Source organism: Ascaphus truei, chromosome 6 (assembly GCF_040206685.1).
Source record: "Ascaphus truei isolate aAscTru1 chromosome 6, aAscTru1.hap1, whole genome shotgun sequence".
Lineage (NCBI taxonomy): Eukaryota > Metazoa > Chordata > Amphibia > Anura > Ascaphidae > Ascaphus > Ascaphus truei.
In genome coordinates this window covers 100,035,308-100,056,783 of record NC_134488.1, presented here as the reverse complement: position 1 = coordinate 100,056,783, position 21,476 = coordinate 100,035,308, and the positions used below count along the sequence as shown (strand labels likewise).

At 46.3% G+C, this 21,476-nt stretch overlaps 2 protein-coding genes across 3 annotated transcripts in view; both read left to right on the top strand.

The window, feature by feature from the left end:
- Positions 1 to 1,741: 1,741 nt before the first annotated feature.
- The window catches only part of CACNG7 (calcium voltage-gated channel auxiliary subunit gamma 7), a 79,588-nt gene continuing 59,853 nt past the window's right edge, over positions 1,742 to 21,476 (top strand). The window contains exon 1 of one of the 2 annotated variants that reach the window (XM_075605352.1): positions 1,742 to 2,254. The gene's annotated coding sequence lies outside the window, so the exon portion shown is untranslated. Of the gene's footprint in view, positions 2,255 to 3,278; positions 3,576 to 21,476 lie in introns of those variants that run through there. The other variant, XM_075605353.1, reaches the window with a different exon arrangement.
- LOC142498139 (paraneoplastic antigen Ma2 homolog) lies at positions 13,744 to 15,060 on the top strand. The gene has a single exon (XM_075606647.1). It carries the CDS (start codon positions 13,744 to 13,746, stop codon positions 15,058 to 15,060), a length of 1,317 nt encoding a protein of 438 aa, XP_075462762.1.

Below are 21,476 nucleotides of genomic sequence, written 5' to 3'. Positions count from 1 at the left end.
TTTTGCAGGCACAGGTCCCTGCCCTGTGGAGCTTACAATCTATGTTTTTGGTGCCTGAGGCACAGGGAGATAAAGTGACTTGCCCAATATCACAAGGAGCCGACACTCGGAATTGAACCAGGTTCCCCTGTTTCAAACTCAGTGCCAGTCAGTGTTAACTGACATTTGTCAGTAAACTCTGAAGAAAGGCCAGTCTGTATTATTATCATATAGTGGATCAAAGTTGATAGTGGATAGTGGATAGTGGATAGTTGGTTATCAAATATGCCATTAGTTAACCTCTCAAAGCCTATATTTCTTCCCCCCCCCCCCCCCCCCTAAATCCCCGATTCCCAGTAATCTCAGGCCTTTTATACAAGAATTTGTAAGGATTGTCATATTACAACACATTTTAATATAAGGTGATATCCTAAATTTCCACTGCTTTGGCTTTGATGCAGCTCTTTGCACCTTTTAATTAACTGCCAGATGTAAGCACAACCATTCGCTTGCCCACCTTATTAAAGATATCAGTCCTGTAATACAGTGTATACAGTATAGGTGAATTGGATACTTTGCATGTGGAAGCCAACAGTTCAATAGTCAAAAAATGCTATAATTTCACACTTTACATTTTAAAATAGGTTTATTACAAAATTATAATTTACATAAGTAATCAACATATTTATCAATCGCTGAACATTTCTGAACAGTGGAGGTTATATCACCATACCTATATAGTCACCCTGTCCCCTATGTCCCTTGGAGTGGCTCCATGTCATGGCATTATGTATTGTGACATATTGCAACTTATTGTCCAATGATTTTCATCGAATGCTTAATTATCACTGTGGCAAATGTCCTGGGTCACCACTCACCACCGATTTTACAGCAGCAATGTAAAATACATGGGTTAATCCCCAGTCAGGAGAGAAGAAAATTGTATGTTAATGACACCAGATAGTGAAAACAACCCGTACAATACTGCAGGTTGGCCACTTGGTCCTCCTTTGCTATCATTTTCTAAGCCTCTGTATGTTTCTAGGTAGCACACGAAGCCTTAACCCTTTCAACCCATGTAGCACTTTGTTGAAGTGTTTAATGACTTTATTACTAGAGGCGCATTGCAAGCCCCTCTGACACCAACGTGGGTTATTCTTAATGATCTGTGATTGTCCCTGATTTTATCCACCGAAAGCCAAATGATTCTACATTGTATTTAATACCTATAATGCTGTATCGTGCTCTCTCCCCCCCCCCCTTTTATTTGGTTGTTTTGTGTTGGCGAGCAGTGCAGTACATATTCATTAACCACAGCAGGGGTGTCCTCTATCAGTGCAGCTTTCTACTGCAGCCCCATGGGTGGCAGGTATGCCCGGGAAACCTTCCTGCAGAGGCAAAAAACACCGAGCCGTCTCTTTAAGAGAGAGCTCCCTCTGACATCACACTGATGTAGAAAGAAGAGGGAGGGGGGCTACAGGGGTATTGTGAATTCTTGGCCACTCAGAGGAGGAAGAGTGCTCCTGAAAAGCTATGTACTGTAGAGGAAAGACAATGGGAATCACAGGATAGACCAAGGAGACTAAACTGATCTTTTCCAAGCTGTAGCTGGTTCTCTCTCACATCCCAGCAGATTACATTTATCTTTAATCATTCTTGTATTTTTTTTGTATAACAGCTGCTGACAAAAAGGACCGAATCCGCACATTTTCTCACCCAATAGATAATGATGACACAGAAATAACATCTTTTTATTACCCCCCCCCCCCCCAACACACACACACCCTCCTTGTATTTTGATTGCATACAAGATGAGAAGCTCCCTCCCCCTGCAACAGACAGGTCTCCTCCAGTCTTATTCTGGCACCAATGACTTTCCAGTGCCTAGACTTTAACAAGCTGCAATATTCCGTCCCCATCCCCTCCCCCACTATCCTGGATGCAGATACATACCTATACCCATATATTTATTTATATGATCACGCTGTACATATATCTCTGATCTAAAAAAAAAATAAGTACCTACCTGCTTGCAGCTAAAAGAGACTTTTTCTCCCCCCCCCCTCTCCCCACCCCCACAAGAAGCTCCTTATCAAAAGATAAGAAAGTCGACTGGAGATTTTTGCATATAGGACATTTAAGGTGCTAGAAAATCTATTGTTTTTCTTATTTCAGTAGTTGTGTTTTATTCCAAGATCTACCTATTTTCTTGAAGCAGTAAGTATGCGGACGCCAAGAGGAGGCTGCTGCAGATCCTAAAAGCCCACAGGAGAAGGTGAGCAATCGGTTTCACGTCCTAGAAAAAATAATATTGTACATCCTCATTTTAATACGGATTTTTAACTCCTTTAGTGCTGGAGGGGCCCACAACACTGTGCACTGAATGGGTTCAACCCTTGACCCTGATCTTTCAAGGATTTAATTACATAGGCAATTGCTTATTTCTAAAAAAAAATTTTAATGCAGTTTCCTTTTTTATTCTGCATTTTTGTTTCTTTCTTTGTCTTTGTTTTAACAGCCTGATCTGGTGTGTCTGTGCATCTGCATTGTGTGGGGTTTTCCGGGCTACAATGTGGGGAATGTCTGGGTACAAGGATGAGGTATTCATGTGTACAGTAGGTATAAATACTGGTTAGCCCAACAGTGATTTACTGTGGGATGGATCCATGTGTAACATGTAATTATCCATTAACTGGTATATAAATGTTTGCATGCTCAACTGGGAAATACTCCTGTTTAATATAATTATTATACAACATTTGTTTATTCATGGGTACAATAGCTATGCACTGTATAACTATATGTACATATCAAAGTATGAGACATGTAGACAGAACTATTGCTCTATACAGTAGATGTAATGAAACATTTTGCAAGTGTGAGATAAGTGTACATGGATGTGATCGCTGTATTATAAGCATGTGTAACATATGTGTCATGCAGCACACTACATTATGTACAGAGAAAGTTGGGGGCATGTAAATGTGCATACTGTACTTTCCCATGTGGATGTATATTAATAATAAACGCACGTTCTGCCTATACAGTAGCTGTGTGTATGCAATACCATGTATGCAGAGGTGAGGTGTTGTTGTATAGTCAGTCATATATTAATTACCGACGGTGGTGTACATGTATTTGCTGATTACACTAGGGCATAGTGAAGATGTTAAAGCAGATTAGTACCTCAGTGAGTTATTGCACATTTTAGTGAGCATTTTGGTAGGGGGGTGGCATATGCGGTTGAGCCCTGCCAATGAATTCTTTTTAGGGTAAAGGAGGAGCACGTATAAAAAAAAGTGTGGGAACCAGCAATGATTTAGAATGACACATAATTACTTTTTTTATATTTGATTGGGGGTGGGTTATGCCGGGGGCAAGATAATTAAAGAGAAATAATCCCCCCCAACCCCCTCCCAAAGGGAGAAAAAAGAGTGGATGGATATAACGACTGAAGGGAGAAGTGTATGAAGGATCTTGTGCATGTTTTACAGAATAGAAGGGTTTAGGGACAAGAAGCGGAGAGGGGAGGGACTGCAGCAGTGCATCTGGAAAAAAAAGCTGATTCAATCCCTATTTGAAGGCAAGGCTTGAAGGTATGTTATATTGAGATGTGATATACAGGTAGGGGATTGGGATTTACTGTAGGGGATTAAGATATAAAGGTGAAGGCTTGTTAACGTGGAGGGTTAGTTAAAATGTCTGAAATGGGGTTTGCAGGACAAAATATCTGCTTGTAATCACTTCTCTTCCCTATGCTGCTTCACAGGGCTGCATTGGAAATAATCAGGCTGCAGCACTGCATGACCCTGCATGGCTTTCAGTTTAATGATAAAGTGCACAGGGCTTTTTCTTTTCCTTACACTGTATGGGCCCACAGGGTGATATGAACTGGAACAAATCATCAATTCATAGGTGCTTGGTGACCAGCTGGACATTGGAATAATATTTAGATGTCCCTTAATGTGGCATTATCAGTTGGTGTTGAATGTTTGAGTAATATTTGCCTCACTGGGTTCATTGTAAAAAATTGAAGGTTAACTCCTTGAGTTTTGGAAATGACTGCAATGCATTTAAAATACATTTGTTGAAAGCCTCTGAAGCTATAGAGTTGAATATTGTTCTAGCTTCATATGGAATGTTAATGTGGGTTCACCTCTGCTTACATTGGATAATACAGCAGCAGTTTGCTCAATTTCAGAGTGAAACTGAGCATCAGACTAAACCTTTTTTTTATTTTTAGAATTGTTAGTACTGTATCTCAATACAACCACATATTAGATCAATTATAGCTGAGTAACAAACTCACTTTGCAAAAAAATGTCATGTTGATTTTGTTACCCATCCAGTAATCCAAGATGATGACCATTAAAACAGTACTTCCCCACAGGAAATGGCTCTCTTTTGGTATTTGGATGAAGTGGACAACAGTATAATTTTGACAGCTACAGATGTTGGTAAAAGCTAGTAGTGGGTCTCGTTTTTTCCAGAATACTCTTTAGTGAGTTACAAGATTATCTTTTTCTCAGTATTTTTTGAAACTGAAGTACAGTACACTGTGTTAGTTTGCTAGAAATCACAAACATGAGTATATACTTGGTCACTTCCAATGACTACGGTATTTCTAGCAGTGTCATTAGAGGTCATATGTTTTGTGCATGCGTCTTATGATGTAGTCACACAAGCCAAGAACAGCAATATGAGGTTTTTCCTTCCATCATTCTTGAACCCTGCTTTTTGCTATTTTGCTTGTTTTCCCTGTCATATTGTCCTGTGTCTTTTAACTGTGCTTTCACTTGATTTCCTCTCCATTCTAATTTCACTTATCAACAAGATTTGGTGCTAGATTAAATCCAGTTTCGGAAAATATTGAACCTGGTTTCGTAACGCTTTAGGTATTCTTCTTTATGTTTATCAGGGCAAGAAAAAAATATGTGATATTTTTATTTTGGGATGGGGGCACATTACTTCTTTTAGTCTGAGATACAGTATGTCTGTTGTTGGATTTGCACTATAATATAAATAAGAGACCACATGCTTCTAGCGTAACATTTAATAATTAAAACAAATAGATAATTCACATAGCAAGAAAACAGAAAGAATAACCAAATAGTGCAGAGCTTTTTTGACGTCACCTGACGTAGATAGACTGTATGCACCTCACCTTTCATAAATATCATAATAAAACATGACAACCAACATAGAAAAAATAGGATCATAACTTTTACTTAATCATTAGTATAACACAACCTATAAAGTGCAGTAAACCAAACTGTATGACACATGTCAAGATCCCACAGGCATGGCTGTGACTTGGGACCCCCATTGCTGTCAACGAGCAAACTAGCTCATGAAAGTATCACATAACCTCAAACAGTGCAACACTGGGCCACACCAATACATTTCTTATTTTATTGTAATCAATATTTTCATGCAGCCTAAAAAACTTAGTCATAGTACCTTCATCAGAACCTTTCTGCAGCCATAGCACCTTCAACGGGACCATTATAGCCCCTTCATCAGCACCTTTCTGCAGCAATAGCACCTTCGTCAGGACCATCATGACAACGTCAGCAGCATATTTGTGCAGTTATAGCACCTTCACAAGGACCATCATGGCAACTTCCTCAGCACATTTGTGCAGCCATAGCACCTTCACCAGGACCATCATGACAACTTCATCAGCACCTTTGTGCAGCCATAGCACCTTCACCAGGACCATCATGAGAACTTAATCAGCATCTTTGTACAGCCATAGCACCTTCATCAGGATACAATGACAACTTCATCAGCACCTTTGTACAGCGATAGCCCCTTCAGCAGGACCATCATGGCAACTTCCTCAGCACATTTGTGCAGCCATAGCACCTTCACCAGGACCATCATGGCAACTTCCTTAGCATTTTTGTGCACCCATAGCACCTTCAGCAGGACAATGATTGCACCTTTGGCCAGCCTATAGCACCTTGGCCGAGCATTTCAATGTTTGAGGTCATATGGTAATATGGTCATATTTCAATGTTTGAGGTTCATGGCAAAACACAATTGTTGTGAGCACCCAATCGTTCTTGTAAGTACAAACTTTCTATGGTTGTGTATTACATCTTCAAATTAACTATGAGTATCACATAATCAACTTGAGATAAATCCAACATCCTTCTTAGGCTACGCTTATAGTGCCGGCGACGGCGATGCGACAGTCAGGAGAAGGTCACTGGAAAATCAAATAGAGATGACTTCCAGCGATCGCAACCAATCCGTTGCTCTGTCGCTTTGCGCTTACTATAAGGCCATGCGACGGCGGCAATACATTTGTTTTGCTGCAACGTCGCGTCGCCGGCAATATAAGCGCAGCCTTAGCGCAGGCAAAGCCTTTATTACTGTGAAAGATTAGGACTACACTGACAGAAGTATCTTTTGTTACTAAACTGCACTTTCCTATCAATCTATTTTTTGAATATGCAAACAGTTCCTGAACTGGAGGCAAAAACAGGGCAGAACCACGTTTTCCTTGCTGCATATATATATATGCGGGGCAGAGCTAAGCATAGTACATCAGATGACGTCACCACTAAACCAATCAAATAGGCCCTACGCGTTTCGTCGCTATAGCAATTTCCTGAGGGGCATAGAATCAACAGTGTCCTGTAAATTCTTTTTATATGCCTAAGAGCACCTGTAAATCATTGCTTTGATAGATTCCACTCAATCAACAATCAATTTAAAGGTTAAAACGGTGCATAGACATAAGAACATAACTAAAACTTTATTTATCGATACACTGTATAGACCATAAAAAGCTAAAATATATATTGATAATAAAATAATTCAGAGTGGGTGAATGATAAATCAAATATAACAGATGGATGTTATTGCAAGTTCTAAAAGATATATGGAGAGAGCAGTACAATTAACCCTCTCAATTCCATGTGGTTACTGCAAGAGATAAAGAGAAAACAATGAGCGTACGCAAAAAAACACTCACAAATATTCAAATGAATTTTAACATGTTTATTAGGTCAAACACTCAAACAAATAGGGCTGGCAGCACGAGGGTTATAATAATTAATAAATACATTTCTAATGTCTTTTTTTTGTGACTGGTGAGTTAAAGTGCATTAACCTAATACTATTCTACACATAAACATAGGGTGTATATATAGATGCATAATTTAGTGCATGTATAAGTGCTCATAAAATATAAATGATTTCATGATAAATCTGAATTTGTAAATAATTAATTAAGTGTAATATGATTAATGTGAAAGTGAAATTGACTAATATAAATTAAATAATAGTGCTTGTGTCTAAACACTCATTCAGTCCGCTCGGTGAAAGTGTTTAACCTAAAAACCCAGTACGTGCAAATCGATCTCCTCCTAAAATAGACAGATGGATATGTTCTAGACCAGGGGTGCGCAAACGGGGGGGGGGCGCAATTATCAGCGGGGGACGTAGGGTTTACAGAGGCCCCGCACGCTTCCCGAAGGCACTTAAATGAAATGCCGGGGAAGCGGCGAAGGCCTCTTTAAACCTCACTTATCTTGGTTCAGCCTGCATCTGGAGACGCGTCGCCATGGCAACGCGGCGGGGTCATGTGACATCGTGTTGCTACGGCAATGTAACGTCATGACGCCCAAATGCCTGGAATCAACGGAAGGGGGGGGGGGCTCGGAGAGGAGGACAGCCGGCAGGGGGGCACAAGGGTAAAAGATTGCGCTCCCCTGTTCTAGACCAATAATCTTAATGGAAGAGGTGTCATTGTTATGTTTTTTATGAAAATGTTTGGGGACACCATGTGTTCGTGTCCCATTAATAATACTCCTTCGATGTTCCAAAAAGCGGACACAGAGGGGACGCATGGTGCTAGGACATAACCTAAACCGCACCCACAGGTGATCAATTAAATTACATGATCTGTCCTGCTGGTGATATATATAGCAAAGAAAAAGATTACTTGTGAGCACTTTCACGTCTTAGACAGGTCTGCAACCCTGCTTTTCGCCATTATCACCTAGCACAGCGGTGCGCAAACTGGGGGGGGGGGGGGCGCAAGACTTTATTGGGTGGGCGCGGGCCGCATGGAGATTACAGAGGCCCCGCGCTAAGAGCGCCAGGCCTCTGTAAATTTACTTACCGGCTTCTTGTCCACGCGTCTCCATGGCAATGCGGCATCAAATGACGCCCATTACCATGGAGACGTGATGTCACATGACCCCGCAGCGTCATTTGACGCATCATTAGAGGCGAGGGGGGCGCGTCCGAGGAGGCAGCAGGTAAGGGGGGCGCAGGGACTTTGCACACCGCTGAACTAGCATACAGTGCTTCCACTGCAGCAAGGGATTCTGGGAAATGACATGCAAATGAGCACATAGTGTCACCTTTCGAAACAGGTATCTGTGGGTAGGTTTACTGGCTATGCATCAAAACCCAGGCTGTGCTGAAAGCTGGGTAATGCAGCGAGCATAAGCTTATAAGGGTTCCATGTAAAAATGGACAAAGCAAAAGGTGACACTTTGTGCTCATTTGCATGTCATTTCCCAGAATCCCTTGCTGCAATGGAAGTACTGTGTGCTAGGTGATAATGACGAAAAGCAGGGTTGGAGACATGTCTAAGACATGTGAATGTCACGAGTGATATTTTTGCTATATGCTTTATGGTGGAGGGTTTTTCATCACCTGTTCACACACCATAACATATGTAACATACAGTTATGTCCGGAAATAATTGGACACTGATACAAGTTTTGTTATTTCGGTTGTGTACCAAAACAAATTCAAGTTACAGGTAAATAATGAATATGGGCTTAAAGTGCAGTATATCTGCTTTAATTTGATGGTATTCACATCCAAATTGGAGGAAGGGTTTAGGAATTAATCTCTTTAATATGTAGCCCCCTCATTTTCAAGGGACCAAAAGTAATTGGACAATTGACTCAAAAGCTGTTTCATGGACAGGTGTGGGCTATTCCTTCGTTATTTCATCATCAATTAAGCAGGTAAAAGGTCTGGAGTTGATTCCAGGTGTGGCATTCACATTTGGAAGCTGTTGCTGTGAACCCACAACATGTGGTCAAAGGAGCTCTCAATGCAAGTGAAACAGGGCATCCTTAGGCTGCAAAAAAAAATCCATCAGAGAGATAGCAGGAACATTAGAAGTGGCCAAATCAACAGTTTGATACATTCTGAGAAAAAAAGAACGCACTGGTGAGCTCTGCAACACAAGGCCTAGACGTCCACGGAAGACAACAGTGGTGGATGATCGTAGGATCCTTTCCATGGTAAAGAAAACCCCTTCACAACATCCAGCCAAGTGAAGAACACTCTCCAGGAGGTAGGCATATCATTATCCAAGTCTACCATAAAGAGAAGACTTCACGAGAGCAAATACAGAGGGTTCACCACAAGGTGCAAACCATTCATAAGCCTCAAGAATAGAAAGGCCAGATTAAACTTTTCCAAACAATATCTAAAAAAGCCAGACCAGTTCTGGAACAGCATTCTTTGGACAGATGAAACTAAGATCAACCTGTACCAGAATGATGGAAAGAAAAAAGTATGGAGAAGGCATGGAACGGCTCATGATCCGAAGCACACCACATCATCTGTAAAACACGGTGGAGAAAGTGTGATGGCATGGGCATGCATGGCTTACAATGGCACTGAGTCACTAGTGTTTATTGATGATGTGACAGAAGACAGAAGCATCCGGGTGAATTCTGAAGTGCATAGGGATATATTGTCTGCTCAGATTCAGCCAAATTCAGCGAAGTTGATTGGGCGGCGCTTCACTTTACAGATGGACAATGACCCAAAACATACTGCGAAAGCAACCCAGGAGTTTTTTAAGGCAAAGAAGTGGAATATTCTGCAATGGCCGAGTCAATCCCCTGATCTTAACCCGATCGAGCATGCATTCCTTACCAGGCAGACCGGGAGTCCAAGACCACGCAGCAAGAAAAGAGACAGCACTCAGTATAAATTCCAAAAGATGTATTATAAGATAGGCACATACAACCGACGTTTCGGTCCTTAAACAGGACCTTTCTCAAGGGAGTGCTAACGTGCACTGTCAATATCTGCCATAGAGTAGCCAGACCAACTGGCGAAGTGCCAAATGAGCCCAAGTCACTCAGCCGGATAATAAAACAACATATATGAGTGAGCAGGCAATAATAAAAGAGCTAATGCATCCAGAAGGGACTCAAAGAAATGTACAAAATACCAAAGTGCTAAATAATAAAATAAAACATTAGGGAATACACGCAGTGTGTGGACGGACCAGGGGTGTGTAGGCAAGAAAGGGGAAGGGAGAAAGGGGATGAGAGTCAACATACATTAGGAAAAAGACAAAGGGAAGCACAACCGGATAACGGGAAGGGGAAAGGTAGGGAATGTGGAAGAAATTACAGACAGGTAGAGAGTAAAAATAAAAAAGGGGGTAATGAACAATAAAGTCCAATGGGTATAGTTAGGGCCATAATAACGTCAATGGCGGAGGGAAGTAGGAGCAAGACAAGGGAGGTAGAGGAAAGAATACATGACAGAGATACATGACAAAAATTGCATGAAAAAAATACATGAAAAAATACATGAAGGAATTACATGAAAAAGTTGAAAAAATTAAATAAAGCATCCCAGTCTAAAGTCCTCATTTAGGCCATAAGGTGACATTGTCCTAAGATCATAGATGGCTTTGGCCTCCAATTGTAGCAGCAGTCTATTACGGTCCCCACTGCGGGTTGATAAGTTTGCTTGTAAGATCGGCATACATTTAAGCGACGAAAGACTATGTCGATGTTGTTTGAAATGTCTTGCCACAGGGAGGAGTTTAAGGTCATCCTCAGTATTTTGGTCCAAGAGTGCCTTGCGGATTGTTGACCTGTGCACAGCCATGCGTTCTTTCAGCATACGGCTTGTTTTGCCTATATAATAAAGGCCAAAAGGACATTTAATAAAATAGACAACAAATCTCGACTCACAGGTAATAGGAGTCTTAATGCCAATAGGCTTCCCACTATGTGGATGCGCAAAGAATTGGCCAGTCTGTAGGAAACCACAATTAATGCACCCATGACATTTATAGACACCGGGTTTTCTCTGAAGCCATGTTGTTGAATTAGCATATTTGGTAGTTGGATCAGCCTGAACAAATGAGTCCCTCAAGTTCCTTCCACGGCGATAACACATCCTGGGGGGTATCTGACAGATATTTCCAATTTTAGGGTCTTTGGCCAGAATATTCCAATTCCTTTTTATATTACGTTTAATTAAATTGGATGAAGTAGTATAAGCACTGCTGATGTTGATAGACGTCTTTTCAATTATTTCAGCAAATGGTAAGAGAAGGGATCCCCTGTCAACTGCCCGTACCTTAGTTAGGGCCACATTGACTTCTGATCTCGAGTATCCCCTATCCAGAAACCTCTTAGCCATTTTACATAGTGCTTCCTCGACCAGCGTAGGGTCACTGGTAATGCGTTTGACCCTTAGCATCTGTGAATATGGTCTGGCTACTGTGTGGCAGATATTGACAGTGCACGCATGCGCAGTGGTCTCTCTCTCGCGCTACTCGCTCGAGACTGTCAGCGCACGCATGCGCAATGGACTCTCCTTTGAGGATCCCCATGACAACACCAGACGCTATGTCTTGGTGTTTGGCGCTACGCTTATGCTACAGCTGTTCTCTGTTCTATTAACATGCTCTCTCTCGCCCGATACTGACAGTGCACGCATGCGCAATAGACTCTCCTTCGAGGGTTCCCCTGACAACATCAGACGCTTTGTGTCTTGTTGTTTATCGTTACATTTACGCTATTGCTGCATGTCGACTCAGGTGGTTTCCCTGATTACAGGAGACGCGCTCTGCCAGGAACGTACAGCGATGATGTCATCTTGCCAATTTTTTATGTAGTTGCATTCAGCTGAGCCAGAGAGGTGGGGCAGGCTATTAGCCTATCACGGATTGTGTTTGGTGTGGGTGTGGGTATTTAATGGTGGGATTTGTCACTTAGGGGTGAGCACTCCCTTGAGAAAGGTCCTGTTTAAGGAGCGAAAAGTCGGTTGTATGTGCCTATCTTATAATACATCTTTTGGAATTTATACTGAGTGCTGTCTCTTTTCTTGCTGCGTGGTCTTGGACTCCCGGTCTGCCTGGTAAGGAATTCCTGTTTTTGTTTATTGCTTTATGGGACAAGCACCTATCTTCAACATTTCTGCGAGTGCCATCTGACTCTGTATACTATATATATATATATATATATATATATATATATATATATATAACTGTAGCCAGGTTCCCCTTGCCGTATTAACCCCCCTCCTGCTGTTGCGCGAGCCGCGGGGTACTAATGGTTGCGGCCGGTTGCCAGGGACGCGATCGGGCCGGTTGCCGGGGACGCGATCGGGCCGTCGTTAAGGCTGCGATCGCGTTGCTGCGGTTCCGTCAGTTCGCGGAGCAGGGCGCCGCCATTGTTAGGGGCGTTGCACATGCGCAAGGGCTAGGAGCACTGGGAGGACTGCAGGGAGCTCACGCCTGCGCAGTGGAGGCCCAGAAAGCCTGCGAAGCACTAGCCTATGAGAGGAGGGCTCTGTAAGAGGACTTCAAGTCCCATGAGCCTCTGGAACGGCCCCATGACGCCAGGGAGCCAATAGGGCTGGAGGAGCTCTGTTGGCAACATAGAGATACATTTCGCGCGCAGGGACCACGTTGGTAGTCGGTAACCGGAGCAGCTAGGGGAAGGAGGTATTGTGCTGAAGTCAGTGACTCCCGGCACTAGGCCAGTACTCCCCTAGGCCCCAGATAGCCCTGAGTCACCCTAGCGGAGTGTGATAAGGACAGGCCCTAGTTTACGGACCCTGCCCCATTATCTATACGCTAGTTAGGAATCCAGCGGACGCTGTGCTTTCCGCCGCGAGGCTTGGGCTTAAGCTTGGCCTCTAAGAGACTACTAGACTATAATTGCGGAGGCCCAGTACGGATTAACTGCGGCCTGTGGATATCAGCCCGGTTCTCGTCAAGGTACAGACGGCGGGGAGAAGCGGTGATATTATCCACGCCGGAATTCACCCCAACTTCGGAGGACACCCCAGCGATTCCCCCGTGGTATAGCAGTACCCGTGGCTGGATCCCGGGCAGGTAATTCACCACCTCACGTGCACCAACAAGGCCTATCATCAGACATAGTGGCTGCGCAGTCACACACATATACACACACGCTGGTCTATGATTGGGGAGTGCGAGACTTTGGGTGGGATTCACTGGACTTGGGGGTGGGATCATTGTGTTGGGACAGTAGTGTCCGCCGTGACGCATAAAGTGTGGACACCCTCCGTGGTGTCCGTTAGCGTTAACATCAGGGAGACGTTGAGTCAGGTTGCCTTTAAAAAGGGACACCTGTTGTTACTTGTTGAAATTGCATGTTTCTAGGCACAGCAGTAAAAGGTATTCGTTCTTATCCAATCAGTTGTATGTGGTTATTGGGTATTGTCCTGCGAGGAACCACTCCCCCTCTGGTGGGAGCCATCGCAGGTGGAGGCGCTGCATCATTGTAATTGTATATGCTAGTATATTGCCCCAGGTTCCCCGTGGCGGAAACTCAGCCCTCCTGTGAGCCAACAGGTAATGCACAACACCGAGTAACACTATATGTTTCCTGCACCCCCACACTATATCTGAGATTGGGGGGGGGGGGAAACCCGTTACATTTGGAGGCGCTGCTGAGAGCTTAGACCTGGGGTGCCCTATTCAACAAACGTTCTAAAATGTCACCAATATTCCCGTGCCTGTCGCGCTCAGAAGTATATGAGTGGGCTATGAGGCTGGAAGTGCCACTGACCCACACGCTTGCGGTGTGCTGCATCCCTATAGACGTCCCGTCTATGGCCATACGAGTAGCTTTGCGCCAACACTCTCATCTCCGGGGTACAAACGCCCTAGCCTTGGTAGACCAATGTACAAAGACCAAGTGGTATTATTCAGTGTTAGTGAACATTGGGCAAGATGTAAATGAGGAACAAGGGCCGTCCAGCGTGTGGTTTGACGGCCCGGCCGAATCAAGTTATGCGGTGGTGTACCCCGAGCGGCCCATCAAGTCCGAACCCGGCAGCTCCCGCACGAACTTGGAGGAGGTGGATATGTGTGCCTCGTCTTCTTCCCCTGAGAGTTATTGTGAGTCTACTGTAGGTGCAGCCACCGACCACAGTCCGCCGCTCAGTATTGCACCGGCCCCTACTAGTGGGGGAAATGAGATCCAAATGTTAGTTCAAAGTCTTGCCGAGTTGGGAGGGGTCAGGGCTGAAGCATCGATGCAACAGCAGTATCGTAAACTGAAAATCTTTTCAGGCACTAAACCGACACCGGCGGGCGAAGAGGCATATGACGCATGGATAGAGTATACTTCACAGGTTGTAGAGGAATGGACGTGCCCTGAGCTAGTCAAACGACAACGCATCATGGAGTGTCTACGGTCACCCGCTTCCATCAGCATACGGCTGGCTAAGGATCAACATGCAGATATCACTGCTCAGAAAATGTTAGAGACGCTTGAGCGTGCTTACGGGCGAACAGAAGATGAAGGCCAACTGATGATGAGGTACCTCAGCCTTCGCCAGAAGCTGGGGGAGGAGCTGTCTGCCTATCTCCACCGAATTAGGAATGTCCTATGGGATATGCAGAAACGAGACCAGATTAAGTCCACTCAGGTGGATGAGTATTGCTGGAATCAATTCCGGAAAGGAGCACTTCCCGACAACCCTATCGCCATCATGGTTAAATGCTCCCTGATGCGGCATGACCCCCCTTGCTGGGATGATCTAGTGTATGAGATAAACAAGCATGAGGCATATGGCCGGTTGCATACTCCCGCCAAGGTTAAGGAGCCTACCACCAGTGACCCGACTAAAGCCGCTGGGGCCAAGGCTAAGAACCCCGCGACTCCAGAAGAGAAGATCGCCACTAAGGGCTCGGGCCACAAAGCTAGGCCCGCTCGCAACTCCCCTCCGCCGTACCGTGGCCGTTCTGAATCAAGGGACCTCCTTTGCTACACCTGCGGTAAAAAGGGCCACTTCACTCTGGCTTGACCAGAAAGGGAGGACCCCCCTGAGGACAAAACTCCCACTCGACGAAACCCAGCCTGGACGATGGTATGCCGAGCACAAGCCGCCGGGACTGACGTGGAGACCCCTCAAGAGAACCCCAATGCCCCTGCGGATACCGAGGTAGGGGAAGAGGCCCCCAACCGAGAGACTTACAGCCAAGTAGGCCCTGCAGCCATCGTGCCAGTATTAGTAGAAGGGATCTACGCATCGGCCCTACTGGATACAGGGTCGCAAGTGACCATCATATACCAACCGTTCTATGAACAACACCTCCGGCACTGTACTCTGAGAACGGCCGATCATGTGACAGTACGAGGGCTAAGCAATGAAGACTACCCTATAGCTGGGATTGTACAGGTGCAAATGGAAATACTCCAGCTGAACACCGGAAACAGACACCCCATGCAATTAGCGGCCTTGGTATGCCCGGAACCCCAAGGACAGTGCAAGTACCCGATCATTTTAGGCACCAACGCTGATATAGTACAAGCAGTGTTCCGGGCGTACCTGAAAGAGACTAATGAGTTGCCGCTAGCCACCGCCCTTCTAGATCCAGTCCTAAGAGAAGAGTGCCAACGGATGTATGCCCTGGAGCGACTTGAAGACCTCTACAATCGTCAGGCCGGACTGACGACCATATTACCAGGAGGAGTACAAAGACTGCCTGTCTGGTGTTGTTACCCTGAATGAGATGGGGATGATCAGCTTTTCTCTGTGGAGAGTACCCCGGAAGAAGAGGCCCAGAGAGGATATAAGATACTACCGGAGGTGAGGGAGTGGGCAACTAAGATTCCACGCCGAACCCACGTGTATGTGCAGAATATCTCTCCCTTCCCGATGGAGTTGGATGCCGGTCAGAAGTTGGGTGGCATATATCCGGTCAGCCCTGTAAAAGACACACCTGAGGTGAAGGCGGCGGCCGCGGATGAGCGTTCCGTCGAGCTGGATTTCAACTTCGGTGATTCGACACTGTCCACCCATTGGAAGGAGCGGCTGGCCACGCAGTTGACTCAACGACGACATGTGTTCTCCACGAGTGAGATGGACGTGGGGTGTAGTCGCAGCGCCCAACATACCATCCGATTGAGTGATACCACTCCGTTCCGAGAACGCTCACGCTGCCTCGCCCCGTGGGATATAGACGACGTGAGGAACGCCCTTCACGATATGGAAGAGTCTAGGGGCCCCTACGCGTCCCCCATAGTGGTAGTGCATAAAAAGAACGGATCCGTACGACTGTGTATTGATTATCGGACATTGAACAATCGTACGATACCGGATCAGTACAACCTTCCGCGCATCGAAGAGATACTGAACGCTCTGAATGGAAGTCAATGGTTCAGCGTGCTCGACCTCCGATCCGGGTACTATCAGGTACCTATGAGCGCGGAAGATCAAGAAAAAACAGCTTTCGTCTGCCCCCTAGGATTCTATCAATTTACCCGTATGCCCCAAGGTATATGTGGGGCGCCTGCTACGTTCCAAAGGTTGATGGAGAAGACCATCGGGGACATGATTCCACGGGAGTGTCTGGTATACCTGGATGATATCATCGTCTTCGGAAGGACTCTGGAAGAGCACGAAGAACGATTATTTAAGGTGATCGACCGTCTGGGAAACGAAGGTATGAAATTATCCCTAGACAAGTGCCGGTTTTGCCATACCTCGGTGACCTACGTAGGACACATAGTGTCCGCCAAAGGGATTGCCACCGACCCTGCAAAAGTAGAGGCCGTAGTGAACGTCACAGAGTTGCGATCCTTCCTGGGATTCTGTGGGTATTACCGCCGCTTCGTGGAAGGGTACTCGAGCAAGGCTAAACCCCTGAACAATCTGTTGAAGATATACCCTTCAGAGACCGGGAAGAAGGCTGTATCGGCACGCCAACCGTTCGGTGACAAATGGACATCGGAGTGTGAGCAGGCCTTCCTGAAACTGAAGAGGTGTCTGACCGAAGCGCCCGTGCTTGCATATGCGGATCCCGAACAGCCATACGTCCTGCATGTGGATGCCAGCCTCAATGACTAGGTGCCGTCCTGCACCAGAAGCACCCGGAGGGCCTGCGACCTGTAGCTTACATCAGCCGCAGCTTGACACCCAGATACCCCGTCCACAAGTTAGAGTTCCTGGCTCTCAAGTGGGCTATTACCGAGAAACTACACGATTACCTGTACGGTGTTGCCTTCGAAGTAAGGACAGATAACAATCCCCTCACCTACGTCAATACCTCGGCCGAATTGGACGCCGCCGGACACCGCTGGTTGGCCGCCCTGAACAGTTACAGATTCTCCATGAAATATAAGCCGGGGCCCTTGAATATAGGGGCTGACGCCCTCTCCAGACGACCCGGGTTAAGCGCTGTTCCAGATGATGAGGAATGGGAGGAGCTCCCAGGACCCGACGTGAAAGCTATGTGTAGCATGGCCGCTATCGTCAACGGCCAAGTGGCCTTTTCAGAATTACGAGCAGCTGATTCATTGGGATGCCGGTCGCAGGCTGTCCCAGCCGCTTACTGCGATCCCAAAGGGATGAATATCACGCCTGATAAGGTGTTACGGTAGAAGGACCTGGTAGACTACCAAGTACGAGATCCTGTCGTTAGTATCATCTGGAGAGCCGTAACAAAGGAGAACCCGGCCCTTCTTAAGCGCGCGCCCAAAAACTTGGTGGCCTTACTCATGCGGGAGTGGGACAAATTCGAAATGGACAATTGCTTACTCTATCGGGTGGTACAGTACCACAACCACCCGGATAGGAGACAACTAGTCCTCCCTAACAACCTACAATATCTGGTGCTGAAATCCCTACATGATGATCATGGGCACCTTGGTACAGACAAAACCTTTGGGCTGGCCGAGATCGTTTTTTTTGGCCTAAGATGCGAGAGGCCGTTGAGCGTCACTGTCGCCGATGTACTAGGTGTATACAGCGAAAAACCCTGCCTACCCGAGCTGCCCCCATGGGTCATCTGCAGAGTTCGGGTCCCATGGACCTCGTGTGTATGGACTTTCTGTGCATTGAGCCGGATAGCCGGGGAATATGCAACGTGCTGGTCATCACAGACCACTACACGCGGTATGCTCAAGCTTTCCCTACTAAAGACCAGAAAGCCATCACCGTGGCGAAGATATTATGGGAAAAATACTTTGTACATTACGGCCTTCCCAACCGCCTTCACTCTGATCAGGGGCGGGATTTCGAGAGTACATTGATCAGGGAACTGCTCCGAATGCTGAACATTGCCAAATCCCGAACGACCCCGTATCACCCCGAAGGAGATGCTCTACCCGAACGTTTTAATCGGACATTACTAGACATGCTCGGAACACTACAGAGTGCTCAGAAATCGGAGTGGAGTCGACATGTAGAGACCTTGGTGCATGCGTATAATTGCACCAGACACGAGTCAACGGGATTCTCCCCATACTTCCTGATGTTTGGGAGAGAAGCTAGATTGCCAGTGGATGTGCGTCTTAGAGTCTCAACGGATGGGATACATAATGCTACCCATTTTAAATATGTACAACGACTCAAAGACAGCTTGCAGCAGGCGTATCAGCAGGCAGAGAAATCCACCGCTAAGCTAAATGCTGATAATAAGAGGCGATACGACCATAAGGTCAGATATCGGGAACTTCGGCCAGGAGAAGCTGTGTTGCTTCGGAACTTAGGCGTCCCGGGAAAGCACAAATTGGCCGATCGTTGGAGAGACGGAGTGTATGAAATAGAATCTCAAATGCCTGGCCTCCCGGTCTATCGCATCAAAGACACTGACGGCCGGGTAAAGGTATGGCACCGAAACCATCTTCTTCCCATTCCACAAGTGGAAGATGAAGAGACCGAGATACTGGCCACACCGCTCAACGGTGAGCCCGACTTTTCAGAACTGGGTCAAGAGACTGTCCATAACAAGACCCACTCTGACACTCCTGAAGATCCTATGGAAGGACCCTCTCAAAGGGACTACTCCACAGAAGGGGCATCTCCCGGAGGAGCTACGGGTAAAGGGCCCTGTAGGCCAATGCCTACTAAGGTGGCACCAACAGGCCAGCATTTGGATCCACAGAGCCCGAGCTTTGTGCCTAACAGAGACTATTCAGAGACATTTCTCCCCTCAAGGGAAGAGGCTGAGCCTCAGGATTGTGCTTATTACTCCCCCGAGGGAGTTGCAGAAGAACAGCTCCGACGGAGCCAAAGAATCAGGTACCCTCCAACTCGGGTAACCTATGATCAGATGGGGGCACCCCATTATGAGGCTCAGCAGTGTTCTCGGAGCAAGATCCAATCTGTGATTGTGATGCTCACGGAATTGTGCAATATTGTGTAGAGTCATGCATGTGCTAAGTTATGTTTCAAATGCATTTTCATTATATAACTGCTGTATATAGTTACATTGAGTTGTGTCCCAAGCGAGGACGTTGGGGATTTTACCGGGGGGAGGATGTAGCCAGGTTCCCCTTGCCGTATTAACCCCACTCCTGCTGGTGCGCGAGCCGCGGGGTACTAATGGTTGCGGCCGGTTGCCAGGGACGCGATAGGGCCGGTTGCCGGGGACGCGATCGGGCCGTCGTTAAGGCCGCGATCGCGTTGCTGCGGTTCCGTCGGTTCGCGGAGCAGGGCGCCGCCATTGTTAGGGGCGTTGCGCATGCGAAAGGGCTAGGAGCACTGGGAGGACTGCAGGGAGCTCGTGCCTGCGCAGTGGAGGCCCAGAAATCCCGCGAAGCACTAGCCTATGAGAGGAGGGCTCTGTAAGAGGACTTCAAGTCCCATGAGCCTCTGGAACGGCCCCATGACGCCAGGGAGCCAATAGGGCTGGAGGAGCTCTGTTGGCAACATAGAGATACATTTCGCGTGCAGGGACAACGTTGGTAGTCGGTAACCGGAGCAGCTAGGGGAATGAGGTATTGTGCTGGAGTCAGTGACTCCCAGCACTAGGCCAGTACTCCCCTACTAGTAGGCCCCAGATAGCCCTGAGTCACCCTAGCGGAGTGTGATAAGGACAGGCCCTAGTTTAGAGACCCTGCCCCATTATCTATACGCTAGTTAGGAATCCAGCGGACGCTGTGCTTTCCGCCGCGAGGCTTGGGCTTAAGCTTGGCCTCTAAGAGACTGCTAGACTATAATTGCGGAGGCCCAGTACGGATTGACTGCGGCCTGTGGATATCAGCCCGGTTCTCATCAAGGTACAGACGGCGGGGAGAAGCGGTGATATTATCCACGCCGGAATTCACCCCAACTTCGGAGGACACCCCAGCGATTCCCCCGTGGTATAGCAGTACCCGTGGCTGGAGCCCGGGCAGGTAATTCACCACCTCACGTGCACCAACAAGGCCTATCATCAGACACAGTGGCTGCGCAGTCACACACATATACACACACGCTGGTCTATGATTTGGGAGTGCGAGACTTTGGGTGGGATTCACTGGACTTGGGGGTGGGATCATTGTGTTGGGACAGTAGTGTCCACCGTGACGCATAAAGTGTGGACACCCTCCGTGGTGTCCGTTAGCGTTAACATCAGGGAGACGTTGAGTCAGGTTGCCTTTAAAAAGGGACACCTGTTGTTACCTGTTGAAATTGCATGTTTCTAGGCACAGCAGTAAAAGGTATTCGTTCTTATCCAATCAGTTGTATGTGGTTATTGGGTATTGTCCTGCGAGGAACCACTCCCCCTCTGGTGGGAGCCATCGCAGGTGGAGGCGCTGCATCATTGTAATTGTATATGCTAGTATATTGCCCCAGGTTCCCCGTGGCGGAAACTCAGCCCTCCTGTGAGCCAACAGGTAATGCACAACACCGAGTAACACTATATGTTTCCTGCACCCCCACACTATATCTGAGATTGGGGGGGGGGGGGGGGAACCCGTTACATAACCAACACACAGAGTTGGTGCCGCAATCAAATCTACTCCCCATAGATCAAAATAAATCCCTAGGCCAGGTGTAGGGGTTATAATTGCCCTCTGGCGGTGCTGACGACCCAAAATGATATGGAGACACAAAAAAGAAAAAAAGGGGGTCTATTGAAAGCACTCAAAGGTAATGTGAAAATACAAAATGAATTTTATTAGCAACACAAAACACAAAGAATTAAAATATACCAAAACACATACAAAATTAAAGCAATAGCAATATACCATATGGGCAATTTAGTAGGCTCAAATGAAATTGCTCCACAATGGTGGACTTTGAGAGTTCATTGTACTCAAGGACAAATTCATGGCCAAAGGCTATGATACGACTTTGGTGGATGAATCATTCACCAAAGTCCAGTCTTTTGATAGGACCACACTTCTATTCAAATACAAAGACAAGATTCAAAAGAAAAGTAAAGCTGAAATAAAAATATAAATACAATTTTGAGGATCTGAGATGAAATAATAATTCTACCCCTTTTT